Source organism: Erythranthe guttata, chromosome 13 (genome assembly GCF_056151865.1).
Source record: "Erythranthe guttata isolate IM_541 chromosome 13, IM_541, whole genome shotgun sequence".
NCBI classification, from domain to species: domain Eukaryota; kingdom Viridiplantae; phylum Streptophyta; class Magnoliopsida; order Lamiales; family Phrymaceae; genus Erythranthe; species Erythranthe guttata.
The window spans coordinates 15,372,174-15,385,781 of NC_142545.1; the positions used below are offsets into that span (position 1 = coordinate 15,372,174).

General features: G+C 36.0%; 3 protein-coding genes across 3 annotated transcripts; 2 read left to right on the forward strand and 1 right to left on the reverse strand.

Moving 5' to 3' along the window:
- The first annotated feature begins 682 nt into the window (after positions 1 to 682).
- LOC105968584 (glutaredoxin-C1) lies at positions 683 to 1,321 on the forward strand. The gene has a single exon (XM_012993213.2). It carries the CDS (start codon positions 732 to 734, stop codon positions 1,155 to 1,157), a length of 426 nt encoding a protein of 141 aa, XP_012848667.2. The 5' UTR covers positions 683 to 731; the 3' UTR covers positions 1,158 to 1,321.
- A 2,500-nt stretch (positions 1,322 to 3,821) lies between these two features.
- LOC105968567 (homeobox-leucine zipper protein ATHB-52) lies at positions 3,822 to 4,555 on the reverse strand. The gene has a single exon (XM_012993196.2). It carries the CDS (start codon positions 4,531 to 4,533, stop codon positions 4,042 to 4,044), a length of 492 nt encoding a protein of 163 aa, XP_012848650.2. The 5' UTR covers positions 4,534 to 4,555; the 3' UTR covers positions 3,822 to 4,041.
- A 1,566-nt stretch (positions 4,556 to 6,121) lies between these two features.
- Positions 6,122 to 13,573, forward strand: LOC105968736 (Guanylate-binding family protein). The gene is made up of 14 exons (XM_012993395.2): positions 6,122 to 6,628; positions 7,684 to 7,845; positions 8,082 to 8,147; positions 8,371 to 8,514; positions 8,657 to 8,770; positions 8,907 to 9,008; positions 9,114 to 9,299; positions 9,658 to 9,747; positions 9,816 to 9,950; positions 10,392 to 10,514; positions 10,661 to 10,746; positions 10,827 to 11,439; positions 11,641 to 11,718; positions 12,154 to 13,573. Exons 1-14 carry the CDS (start codon positions 6,374 to 6,376, stop codon positions 13,201 to 13,203), a joined length of 3,204 nt encoding a protein of 1,067 aa, XP_012848849.1. The 5' UTR covers positions 6,122 to 6,373; the 3' UTR covers positions 13,204 to 13,573.
- Positions 13,574 to 13,608: the final 35 nt, after the last annotated feature.

Consider the following 13,608-nt stretch of genomic DNA (forward strand, 5'->3'; position numbering starts at 1 on the left):
ATCTTATAAGTGGAAGGCCCTAATTATGGCGTTAAGCACGAATTAAAACGTGGGTATACCACACTAATAATACAAAAGAAAAATAGTTACTGATTTGGTTCCACATCACACTCTCCTGGCAAAATGGAAATTACAGGGGGGGGAAATCACTATATTGAAAACTCCATAAAAATAAGTGAATCTTATTACATCACTAATTATAAATTAATCAAACAATTAACGTCGTCATTAATTAACGAGTAACGACCAGTTGACCAGATTGAAGAGCCGTCATCATAAACGGGCGTCGCTGCTCGGAAATTGCCCCGTTTTGCCTGTCTGCCCCGCTGGCAATTTCTAGACAAATAACTGCGTTTTACATACTACTACTTGATTTATTTATTTTTTATTTTTATTAATATTTTTTTATGCTAGTAGTTGATTGATTCAACTATTACACGCCTATTGCTTCAAATTTGACGTACAAATACTCCCCAAACAGTAACGGTGACGTCAAAAATTACGTAACCGCTGTTGACGCACGTTAGATAGTTTACTACCGATCACACGTATTATAATTCCAATAAATGTCATTATCATTCATTATAATATTATTAATAATAATAATCTAACGAAATTTATTTTCTCACCCCCTCCTAATTATATATAATTCCTCTTTTGCTCCCACAATTTCCCCTCCCCTTTCCTCTCTCTCTCTCTCTCTCTCTCCACGAAATCGCTAATAATCAGTCATGCAAGAAGCGATTCCATACAGATCAGATCGTCTCCCCACCGCCGGTGGATCGGCAGCTCCTCCGCCGGAAAACAGCAACAGTACGGTGAGAGAACTGGTGGCGGAGAATTCGGTGGTGGTGTTCGCCAGGAAGGGGTGCTGCATGTGCCACGTGGTGAAGCTTCTGCTGCATGGCCACGGCGTCAACCCTACGATCGTTGACATTGACGAGCAGAACGAAGCTGGTATAAAAAACGATTTGTCCAGGATCCTCGGCGGCGGCGCCGTGGATGGCGCTAATTCTGGAAACTCCGCCGCGGTGCCGCAGTTTCCGGCGGTGTTTATGGGCGGAGAACTGTTTGGAGGGCTGGAGGAAATCATGGGTGCTCATATTTCCGGCGAACTGGTGCCGAGGTTGAGAGAAGCCAGAGCTTTGTGGCTTTGACCTAGTCAACTATATATTGATGGGAGTAGAATGATTTTAAACTTTTCATTTTTGGACTATAAGAAAAATAAAAAAAAGTTTTATTTCAAGTTTGAAGATAGAACAATAGTTTGAGAAATCATGTCCGGTTGATGCAAACAAAATTATTGGGTTTAATATTTGTACATAAATATATATTAGAACTGTTGAATATTAATTATTGATCTTCTTTTCTTGCACAAAAACGATACCCCTCGCCCACAGGGTCCCAAAAGATTTTATTTTATTGTTTTCTCCGGCGATGTATGTCCTCCTCGACTTGTTCGCATCAATATAATTAAGAAAAATAATGGTTCTTATTTTTGATTGTTTAAGTAAGATAGCACAATTTCGTTTAATCAGGGTTCGGTTTTTGATTGGCTTCAAATTTTCTTGCAAAACAAAAGGATTATAATAATTAAAAAAAAAAAATCATCCTTATCTAATTATTTATTATCATCATCGTCGTCAAATCTAAGACAATATAACATCGATAATATATACCCTCTTTGTTTGCAATTATTGCTCCACTTGAAATAATAATGTATTGAAAGGGAAAAAAAAATGGTTCTTGAATTGGTCAAGTATATATGTATTATATTTATATTTATATATGGATCTCGTGGTGACTTGTGTATCTCAAAAATTGAGGTAAACCTAAATTTGCCCCTTGAACACACATTGTATGTATCTCAATGGCAACTTGACTTGTACCAAATTAACACACATTGTAAGATATTTCGGTAATTGAAACGTGGTAAAGGTTTTATTGATGCAATTAAAATATATATATATATATATATAGAAAGAGAAATCCAATTTTCAATGAAAATTTGTGTTCTAAATATTGAAATCCTCAAAGTTTTAAAATTCTAACTTACGAGTGATTGAGGGGGTTACTTACATCAGGTTAGCTACGTACGCTTTGGTGAGTACATTCAGTAATCAGTAGTGAGTAGAGGTAGATATAGAGGTGATGTTTGGTTTCATTTCCAAAAAGAATTTTCAGTTCTATACCACTCATAAAATCGAGATCATGTTTGTTTCATAATTTTATCCAGAAAATACTATTTTTTTCTTATCAAATTTATATTGAAAATATACTATTCATACTTTTTCAATTTTCAAACCTACTATTATTATTATTTCATCAACTCATTTCTCTCTCCTCATTAATATCTACACTCTCTTTCCTCTCAATTTCTCTATCTACTACTACTAAGTACTACTACTACTACTACTACTACTACTACTAATAATAATAATAATAATAATAATAATAATAATAATAATAATAATAATCACTATCATATCATCTTCAATCATTATATTGTACTTTTGCACGTACTTTCGTAGAGAAAATTCACCACAACCAAACATATTCTCATTTCTACATCTACATAAAACAAAAAATACCGTTCATCCAAACATATTCCCATTGTTTACACAAAAACCAATAATCTACTTTTTCCATCAGAAATTCTGAAAACTAGAAATTCTCATTGGAAACATATATAACCAAACATCCCAGAATTTTCCGGTGAAGGTAAATCGAAAATATTGGTGTCTGTATTTTGAATGAAACGGTGAAATTACTAATCAAAAGTCACCACTCAACACGCCTAAAATAAGTATTAACAAAATGTCCCACTATGAATATCTCAATCATAATAATAGAGCATTTAACGCCTAAAAAATCCACAAACGCGTGTTTACACACTTTTATTTTTTTTATTTTTTTTATTTTCGTTTTCTTAATTCTCTAATGCCAAACAGTAAACATCCCCTAAAAATCTTTTTGTCGTCTTGTCAACTAGATGGACGCAGTTAGTTATGATGACGAAGTTGCTGACGTCAGCATCAACCCGATTGGTCCCCACTCCCCATCTTAGGGAATTAAATTTCAAACTTGGGTGGGAATTGGAAATAACAATTGACCGTCCATTGGGCTAATAAGGGATTGGTCCATACTAATTAAATAAGATGTTTTCAAAAGATTAGCCCAAATCCATCATCCTAGTAATGTTTTAATGGGCTTTGTATAAAACAAAGATCAATTTTGTATAAATCTGAAATCTTGTTCGTTATTAAAAAAAAGATAATCTTATAACTTCCTTACAACATATTAAACCCAAATAAATTCGACCTTCTTACTTTACTTGGAGTGTTGTCACAATTGTCTAATGCGGCTGATTAATTGATCGTCGAGATGGAGGCGGCCGATACTGTTACGATTTTATGTGTAAATGTTTGAAAATAATAAATTTTGGTATGTGAGGCGGTCATACGTTGGATCATGTCAAACTTTGGTGATAAAAATCTATTTTCAAATTTTAGGTTTTTTTTTTTAAATCCTAAAATATATAAATGATAGGGGTAGAAATATATTTAAATATTTTTATATATAATATTTTGAGTACTAACAAATAACATATCTAGAAATATATTGCATTCAATTTTTTAAAAAATGTTTTATTTTCGATTTGTAACCGATTAATCACTACCATAAGGCGGCGCCTAACCACCTCCCACTCTTCCGCTTTTTACGACCTTGCTTACTTGAAATCAAATCACAGGATGTCAAATATTTGAAGACTAATAAGATTAAAATGAAACAGAAATAATAGACAACAAACAAAAAAAATATGAAATAAAAACAACTTAAATTGTTAAAAGAAATACACATTTTGTTTTGCAATTCAAAAAAATTAGCTAATATTCACATAAGTTTTTCCACATATATTGCAAATTATTTAATTTTCTTAATACTAGTAACTAAAAAATTAATTAAAATTTAAAACACCATTAGCACATGCATGCGAATTAATTAAGGGCAACCATAAATATACAATCTGAATCGATCGAGTCATCGCCTAACCAAATCAGAAACCATATCCATACCCGGCGGTGCAACAAACGGAGCTCCACCACCGACCAAAGAATCGTTAATCAACCACCTCTCTAAATCGTGTTTCTGATCAACAACATCAATATTATTGAAAGGAGTGACGAAAGCGCTTTGGATTCTGTTCAACTCGTCTTTAAGCATTGCCACCTGTCCCTTAAGTCTCGCATTATCAGCCAGCACGCTTTCAAGCCGCAGCTGCAAATTCCCGTGGTCGATCTCGAGGCTCTGAGCCTTGTCGCGAGCACGCTTATTCTGGTACCAAATCGACACCTGTCTAGGTGGGACCCCCAGCTCCGCTGCCAGCTGGCATTTCCGGTCCGGTTCGAGCTTGTTGTTGGAGCTGAAATTGGATTCCAATAGCCTCACCTGGTTTTCAGTCAGCCTTTTCTTGCGTGATTTTGTAATTGTTTGGTGTTTCTGGGTTTCCGTGTATTGGAATAATTCTTCCATTTTTGGCCTAATTATTATTATTATTATTTTGGAATTTGATATTGTGATATTTATATATGGGGCTATATGTATTAAATGCAATGACGACTTGAGAAAGAAATCTTGGTGTCATGTCATTATCGTACATGAACAAGTTCATCAAGTGGGATTGGCCTACGTACTTATGACAATTTTTCGATGAAAAATAAAGTATATAATTATTAAATAAATAAATTCAAACTTCAAAGGATAAGTACGCCACTAATTATACAATTAGTCATGCAATTAATGAAAACAGTGATTTTAATTAAAGCTGATGAACTACTAGAATCGTCGCGCCGACAATAAATGAACCCGCGACTGTCATTGGTCAATCGCCATTTTTTTTCTTAAATCTCAAAGTCTAGGTTTTGAATTTGAATTTAGTTCATCATCTTACATTTTTATTTATTTATTTATTTCCATGATTTATTGAGAAAATATCAATTCAATGGATTAGAAGTTGAGGACCCTATAGTAAAATCAAATCACTGTAACACATGCAAAACGACGGAGCATACGAACAAAACCATGTCATCTCGACGTCGACGATTGGTTAGATAGTGGGTCCCACCGCATAGACTTTTAATTAGAGTTGAATTTCTATATTTCGATTATGGGGTTAGATGTATTTGGCAACATATCATCGAACATATGACACATTTTATCTAAGTTAATCGACATTAGTATATTTAGTTTTACCACCCGTCACGTTGACTTGATTTCGGTGAAAATTCTCCAACTCTCGATTTTACTTTAGACGAAATAAAAAACCTGGAAATGCATGTACTTATATGCAAAGTTTTTAAGTTCTTCCCCTTAATACAACTTCACAGTGTTTCAAGCTGTCATTATATAATATATAACAAGTGGATTTTATTTAGTTGTTCAACTCATTAATCTCCATTTTCAATTGTTTATTTCTTCTTTAATCATACTTAGTGATAGACTACCGCATAATTTATATATCGAGAAATGCTTTTTTACTTAGCATGATTTTTCTTTCTAATATTCTGGTTATATATGATTTGGTTAAGAATTTGATTCACTCGACACACGTAGAATAATCTTTAATAACAATGCTCGTAATACTCTTCTAAATTATGCGTGGATTGTGTCGATGCGTCGTCCGGCGAAAACGCTGCTGATGTTCGAGTTACCAAAGAAAAACTCTAAATGAACTTAAGAAATGTGATTAGTAAAATAATACTAATAATTAAGAATCACCTTTAATATTCACCAAGATTATTTTGAATTTTAAGGCCCAATTTCATTACATGGGCCCCCAAGCCCAATAACGGTAAGCCCTGTTTAAGATCAAGGAATAATTAATTAGCAAAGGCACAATTCTATATTTTGTAGCCCATTGAAGCTTAATTATGGGCCTAAACCATATTAATTTAATTATGTATATCTTTATTATTGACTACATAGTTTATTTCAAGTCAAATTTTTATATTAGAATAATAAATATTAAAAATCAAAGAATTATTACCTTAAATCTACACTCATCGTATATTATTGAGGTTATAGCATTTAAATTTGGAAAGCCCATATTAAACCGTAGTCAGAGGCTCTATAGTTACTTCGGAGCCAAGCTGTCAATAATTTCCATAAATACCCTTCTTTCATCAATCTTTAGATGTACAAAATCGTAATTTCCCTACTTCCATCTAAGCCTATTTTTATTATTATTATTTTCTTTCCTTTCTTTTCCCTCTCCCCTATTTAAAAAAGATAGCACTCTCTCTCTACCAAACCTTTGATCTTTTCTCTCCCTGAAAAAGAAAATCGAGAAATTAAGAGCAAAACCTCTGTAAATATGATGAGACTTTTCGGCAGGGGCTCCGCCGAAGGCTCTCCGCAGACGGCGCCTCCGTCGACTCCACTTCCGGCGCCTTCGCCCAATATGTCAGCGGGGCCGGCACGCCCCATACGCCTGGTGTATTCCGACGAGAAGGGGAAGTTTCATATGGATCCCGAGGCGGTGGCGCTGCTTCAGTTGGTGAAGCAGCCGGTCGGTGTGGTTTCCGTGTGCGGTCGCGCTCGTCAAGGGAAGAGCTATATACTAAATCAGGTATATTTGTGAAAATAAGTTGGATTTTTTTTGTTAGTGAATTTGGTCCTCTAGGGTTTCGGTTATACTATACAATTGTGTGAGCGATAATGATTTTCGATTGACTTCTTCAATAATCTGTATGTACTCGACTAGCTTCGTTTGTGCATTAGTTTCGAACGAAATTAGGGTTTTGGCTTAATACCTGGTGAGTGGCGAACTTTGGGCGCTTTCGGCCACAAAACAGTGAGTAAGAGTGGGATCTTTTTCTTTTGGTGGGGGTGGAGTGGTGAAGTCTTATGGTTAAAGAAATAACAAGAGCTGTTACAAATAAGTCAAGAAAAGAAATAACAAGAGCTGTTACAAATAAGTCAAGAACTTGCTACTTCGATTTCCGAAGTCTTTAATTAGCCTTTGAATTGGATATAGGATTTTTTATATGTGGTTAACATTTTTGTGGACCTCATGGATTAATGCAAAATCAGGATGTTAGATAGACTGCTGACAACGGAGTCGTATTCTTTATACATTGTTTAATGGAAGCTATACTGAGTCAATTAAAAATTGTCATGTGCAATCTTCTTTTTTCCTTTCTCTTTTAATCATCGCAAATTTAACTAGTACAACAAATCACTCTTATATGTTCCTTGATTGCTACATTTTAGCTTGGCTCTTTAGATGATGAATTTCCTTTATCAAATGTTGGTCTTGATATCTTGTTAAAAACAGCAGAAGCCAATGATATCTTTAGCTTAAGGTTCCTACCGAGCACTCTATTCAAGGATTAAGCACTCTATCAAATTGTGCATCATTTCTTGATTCTTTTGTGCTAACTTGTTTCTTGCTCAGAGTAGGTTCTTTAACACTTATTGGTCCATTTCTACTTTTTGTATACTACGATGAGAAACAAGCTCGCGACTCAAATGTTTTTGTTTCAACACCTTTTAGATATACATTAATTGAAGAAATTGTTGCCTTTTGCATCAAAACAAACATTTAGTGAGAAACATTTGAAATTTTTATTTGGAGCTATTTTAAATATCCCATATCAGAGTTCTAAATATATATATTTGCAGCTTCTTGGAAGGAGCAGTGGATTTCAAGTGGCCTCAACGCATCGTCCCTGTACCAAAGGTCTTTGGTTGTGGAGTACCCCAATAAGTAGAACTGCACTTGATGGAACAGAGTACAGTCTCTTACTGTTGGACTCAGAAGGAATTGATGCTTATGACCAAACGGTGAGGTTCTTTTCTTGTATTCCTAGTTAATATGACAGTTACCATCCTTTATTTGGTGAATAGGCGCTCTACCTTAGTCTCGCTTCCTTTCTCGGTCATTTGTAACTCATGCACTCATAATAATGTTTACATTTAGTTCATCATCTGACACCAATGTTCCATCCTCCATGTATGATATCTTTTTGCAATTTTTGTTTCTTATTCTCACTTATTTTATTTTATATACTATTTGACAGGGAACATACAGCACACAGATATTCTCATTGGCGGTTCTTTTATCAAGCATGTTTGTATACAACCAGGTACAAAAATCTCAAAAACTTCCATTTAATGTCAAGTAGTTGTAAATGTTGATGTTTCTTGTCATAAGCTGTGACCGTCTCTTTTTTTTTTTTTTTTTTCTTTTCTTCTGGTGATCCCCTGGTCAAGTTAGTGATGTTAGTGTTATGGCATTTCTTATGGTATTGTTATATAATAGTTGATACGAAAAGAAATAGTTAACCAGTTCCTTGATATTTGGTTTAGATGGGTGGTATTGACGAGGCTGCGCTAGATCGCCTCTCCCTTGTGACCGAGATGACCAAGCATATTCGTGTAAGAGCTTCTGGTGGTAGGAGTACAGCTTCGGAGCTCGGGCAGTTCTCCCCAATCTTTGTGTGGCTTCTGAGGGTAATTAATATTCATACTATGCTAATGTTCCTGCTGGTGTACAATTCTGTTTTTGCTTGGAGTAGAAAACATCAACTATTTGGAATACAATCTGCGTGTCTTCTTGGATCAAACAAACTAATTGTAAAATGCGTACTTGCAGGACTTTTATCTAGATTTAGTGGAGGACAATCGCAAAATTACACCGCGTGACTACCTAGAGCTTGCTTTGAGACCGGTTCAGGGAGGCGGTAGGGATGTAGCTGCAAAAAATGAGGTTTTATTTGTTTCTTTTCCTTTCTCATTAGGGAATCTATATTAATGTATTATTAGCGGTATTGGAGTTGATCCATACTGTTCTTTGATTGAATTAAACGTTTATTGATACTTTGCTGATTGAAAATGTTGACTAGATTCGGGAGTCCATTCGAGCACTTTTTCCAGATAGAGAATGCTACACACTTGTGAGGCCCTTGAGCAACGAGAACGATCTTCAACGACTTGATCAGATTAATGTCAGTTGTTGCTTCAAACATTTAAATATATTTTTATGCTACTTTGTGCTGTCATTTTTGTTATCACTGCTTCTTGGCTTATCATGATTAATAATTAACATGCAGCCAGACAAATTAAGGCCAGAATTTAAATCTGGTTTGGATTCTTTGACAAGATTCGTCTTTGAGAGGACAAGGCCAAAGCAAATGGGAGCAACAGTGATGACAGGACCCATTCTTGCTCGTATTACTCAATCGTTTCTAGATGCTCTTAATAATGGGGCAGTGCCTACAATAACATCTTCATGGCAGGTTAGCATGCCTTATATATGTCTATGGCTCGACGCATATTGGCTTCTTCTGCTTCACTTTTTTTAATTTGCGTCGAAAGCCTTCCTTCTTACGAGCTCTCCGATAGTTATTAATAATGCTCTACTATCCAAAACAGAATAACCAGAAAATTTGTTGAATGATATATATTAAAAAGAATCACCTCCTTTTGCTTCGAAACCTAGGAATGAATTTTAATTATCCCCCCACCTCTTGTCTGCTTAATGCCACGAGGTGAGGTCATGATGTCAGTCTGGTGATACCATAGGAAATTTACTCATCTGAATATATGCCTCAATCTCAAATAATTTTTCGTCCTCATCTTTTTTTTTGGTTTCAGAGTGTTGAGGAAGCTGAATGTCAGAAAGCATATGAATTGGGTGCTGAAGTTTACATGGCTTCTTTTGACCGTTCAAAACCTCCAGAGGAAGTAAGTTCCTGCATCTGTTGTAGGTGTTGACATATTTTGATTTTTTGCTAAATTTGGGGATCTTGTAGGCTGCCCTAAGAGAGGAAAATGAAGATGCGGTCCGGAAGTCGATGGCCACATTTAATGCTAATGCTGTAGGTGCTGGTTTAATCAGACAAAAGTATGAAAAGCGCCTTCAGGATTTCATGAAAAAGGCATTTGAGGTAATTGTTTCCTCAAAATCTTCATTTATTGGTAGATAGTTTACTATTTAGCCTACCACATATTGTGGGGAGACATTTCTATTAATCTTATATTTCTTATTTTCCCGAATTGCTTTTGTTCTCCCCACTCTCCAACAAAATAAAGTATTTGGAGTTTGTTTTTTACCAAACCGTCTTGTCCATCATGCATTCCTCTGATATTGAAACTTATAAGAGGGTTTGGAAGACCTCATTGTCTGTCAATAGAAAAAAGAGAATTCACATGCTCTATTCACATCCCATTCAGTTGCAGCTTGATCATATCCCAAGTTGTGAAGATGTAGAATTAATAAAACTTTAAAATTTTGCTTCATAGAAATGCAGTAAAAAAATCATCTTAATGGATACTTTTTCCTTTTACTCTTTTACAGCTATTGATGTACGTTTGGATGTTGATTGCAGGATATTAAAAAGGATTCTTTTAGGGAGGCCTATCTGCAATGTACAAATACAATAGAAAATATGGAGAAGGAGCTGAGAATGGCTTGTCATGCTCCTGATGCAAAAATAGACACTGTTCTAAAGGCAAGTCTCAATTGTTGAAGATGTTCTGCTTCTGAAAACTTGATCTTATTCTAAGTTTGCTAAGTAATATTTTGTGGAGACGTCGGTGTTTTTTTTTCCTTGGATTAGGACTTCCCTGGAAAAGTGACATTCTTACACTCTTGCAGGTTCTTGATGGGCTCTTGTCCAACTATGAAGCTACGTGTCATGGACCTGAGAAGTGGCGAAAAGCAGTTTCCTTCCTACGGCAAAGGTATGTATGTGGTTACTGACCATTTATCATATGTATATTTGCTCCCAGGATTTGTATTTAATGGTATCTGGTGTTTCCAGTTTGGAAGGTCCCCTCCTCGATTTCATCAAGAAACAAATAGACCAGATTGGAACTGAAAAGAGTACTCTTGCTCTGAAATGTCGGTCAATCGAAGACAAGATGGGTTTTCTTAACAAACAACTGGAAGTGAGTGAGAAGTATAAATCTGAGTATTTGAAGCGATATGAAGATGCTATTAATGACAAGACGAAGCTTGCAGAGGAACATATGGGTCGTATATCCAATTTGCAGAAAAAATGTACTTCTTTGGAAGAAAAATCCTCCAACTTGTCAAAAACACTTGATACTGCAAAGCAGGAGTCTGCGGATTGGAAAAGGAAATATGAGTTGCTTTTTTCAAGGCAGAAGGCTGTGGAAGAGCAGTCTAGTGAAGAAGTGGCGATACTCAAATCCAAGAGTTCCGCTGCTGAAGCAAGACTAGCAGCAGCTCAGGAGAAAGCTCAATCTGCTCGTGAAGAGGCGGAGGAGTGGAAGCGTAAATATGACATTGCTGTCAGAGAAGCGAAAAATGCTCTCGAGAAGGCTGCTGCAATCCAAGAGCGCTCAAATTATCAAACACAATCAAAAGAAGCTGCTCTAAGAGAAGAATTCTCTAGCACTCTTGCAGAAAAGGTGCAAATCTCTCTCTCGTTGCTTGCTCAAATCATATATATATATATATATATATATATATATATATATATATATATATATATATATATATATATATATATATATATATATATATATCCCTACAAATAGTTTACATAGACTCCATTGACTATTTGAATGTACGATGAGTTAATTTACTGTACTACGTGTATGATGCTGCAGGAGGATGAAATAAAGGAAAAGGCCTCAATAATTGAGCAAGCTGAACAGCGTGTGACAACTTTGCGTGTAGAATTGAAGGTGAGATTTGGGCAAAAAGTAATCACAATTGTGTAACAACACCATTATCTTATCTATGTGCTACTGCTTTATGCAAATTTGCCAGCCTACTATAGCTTTTCCGTTGCTCAGGGACCTAGTTCTCTCAGCTACTCCAATTTCATCAGTTGATTTCGTTTGTATTAATTGATAGATAATAAAATTGACACTTTTGGGGCAGTCATGCGACGGTGTTAAGATTCCCGTAGAGAAGCTTGCAGAACATTAATGATTAATGATAAGTTGAACTGTGAAAACATCATACTGAAATGTTACAGGAGTACATTCTAAAGTTGGGATATTTGTTCAAGAATGGTGTTAATAAGGATAAAATAGCAGACCATTTTCTTGTATGCATATTTATCAGTGTTTCATTTGATGTATATCTTTACTGGTTTGTTTTGTTTCTGTATGCAGGCTGCTGAATCAAAGGTCAAGAACTATGATCTGGAGACATCAAAATTAAAACTTGAAATTAAGGAGTTAGGTGAGAAGGTAGAAAAAGCACATTCTACGGCTCTTTCTGCTGAGAGCAAAGCAAGAATCCTGGAACAAGAGAAGATACATCTGGAGCAGAAGTACCAATCTCAGTTCAACAGATTTGAGGAAATCCAGGAAAGGTATAAAGCAGCTGAGAAAGAGGCTAAAAGAGCAACCGAATTGGCCGATGCAGCCAGATCAGAAGCAGTCTCTGCCCAAAAGGAAAAAAACGAGTTTCAGCGTGTGGCAATGGAAAGATTAGCACAAATTGAGAGAGCCGTGAGGCAATCCGAAACTTTGGAGAGGGAAAAAGCTGATTTAGCTAATGAAGTGGAGAGGTACAAAATAGTCGAAAGGGATGCCTTGTCTAAGGTGGAAATTTTGGAGGCGCAAGTGAAAGAAAGAGAAAAAGAAATCGACTCGTTTTTCCAGTCCAACAACAGCCAGAGGAAAGATACCGTTCAGGTACTCGAGAAGTTATTGGACAGTGAACGTGCGGCCCACGCAGAAGCTAGTACTAGGGCCGAGTCCCTCTCGGTTCAGCTACTGGTCACTCAGAAAAAGCTTGACGACCTTTCTCAAGAACTGAACGCCCTTCGATATGGCGACAAAACGAATTTAGACAGTAAACTAAGGAGTGCTTCCACTGCCAAACGTGGTAGAACAGATGACTATGAAATGGGTATTGATTCAGTGCACGACACTGGCATAAATAGTGACAGAGTACCCAGAGGAAACAAAAGGTCAAAGAGTACAACCAGCCCTATGAAGATCAGCTCCCCTGAAGATGGTGGTTCAATTTTTAGAGGTGACGAGCAAACCACCAATAGCCAGCAGACTAATACGGAGGACTATGCTCGATTTACGGTACAGAAACTGAAGCAGGAGCTAACCAATCATAATTTCGGCGCTGAGCTGTTGCAGTTGAGGAATCCCAACAAAAAGGACATTCTAGCTCTGTATGAGAGATGCATTCTCAAGAAATGAGGATAACTTATGTGTAAGTCTTGTGTTTGTATTTAAAAGCGTATTCCCTAGACCGTGTAAAGTGTTCTCTCGATCGGGTAGAAAATTTTCTTAAACGCCTTTCAGTTAGCGTTGACGTTGAAACTTGGAATATTGGTCTGGGAGAAGTTGAGCTTAATATTTTCGTTATTAGGGTTGAGTGAGGTGAAGTAAGTTTGGAAGTTGCTTTTATTCGGCTTGACAGTAGTAGGTGTATTACGGAGAATGCTAGTTGTTTGTTGGGGCTTAGGATTTCTTTTTCTTTTATTTATGGGTTATGTATTATGATCTTTTTGTGGTGATGATTGAATTGCATTTAACACTGTTACCATTTTGTGGGACTTAGATTGAATTGCATTTTTGGACTTTGGATTGATCAGTAAAAAG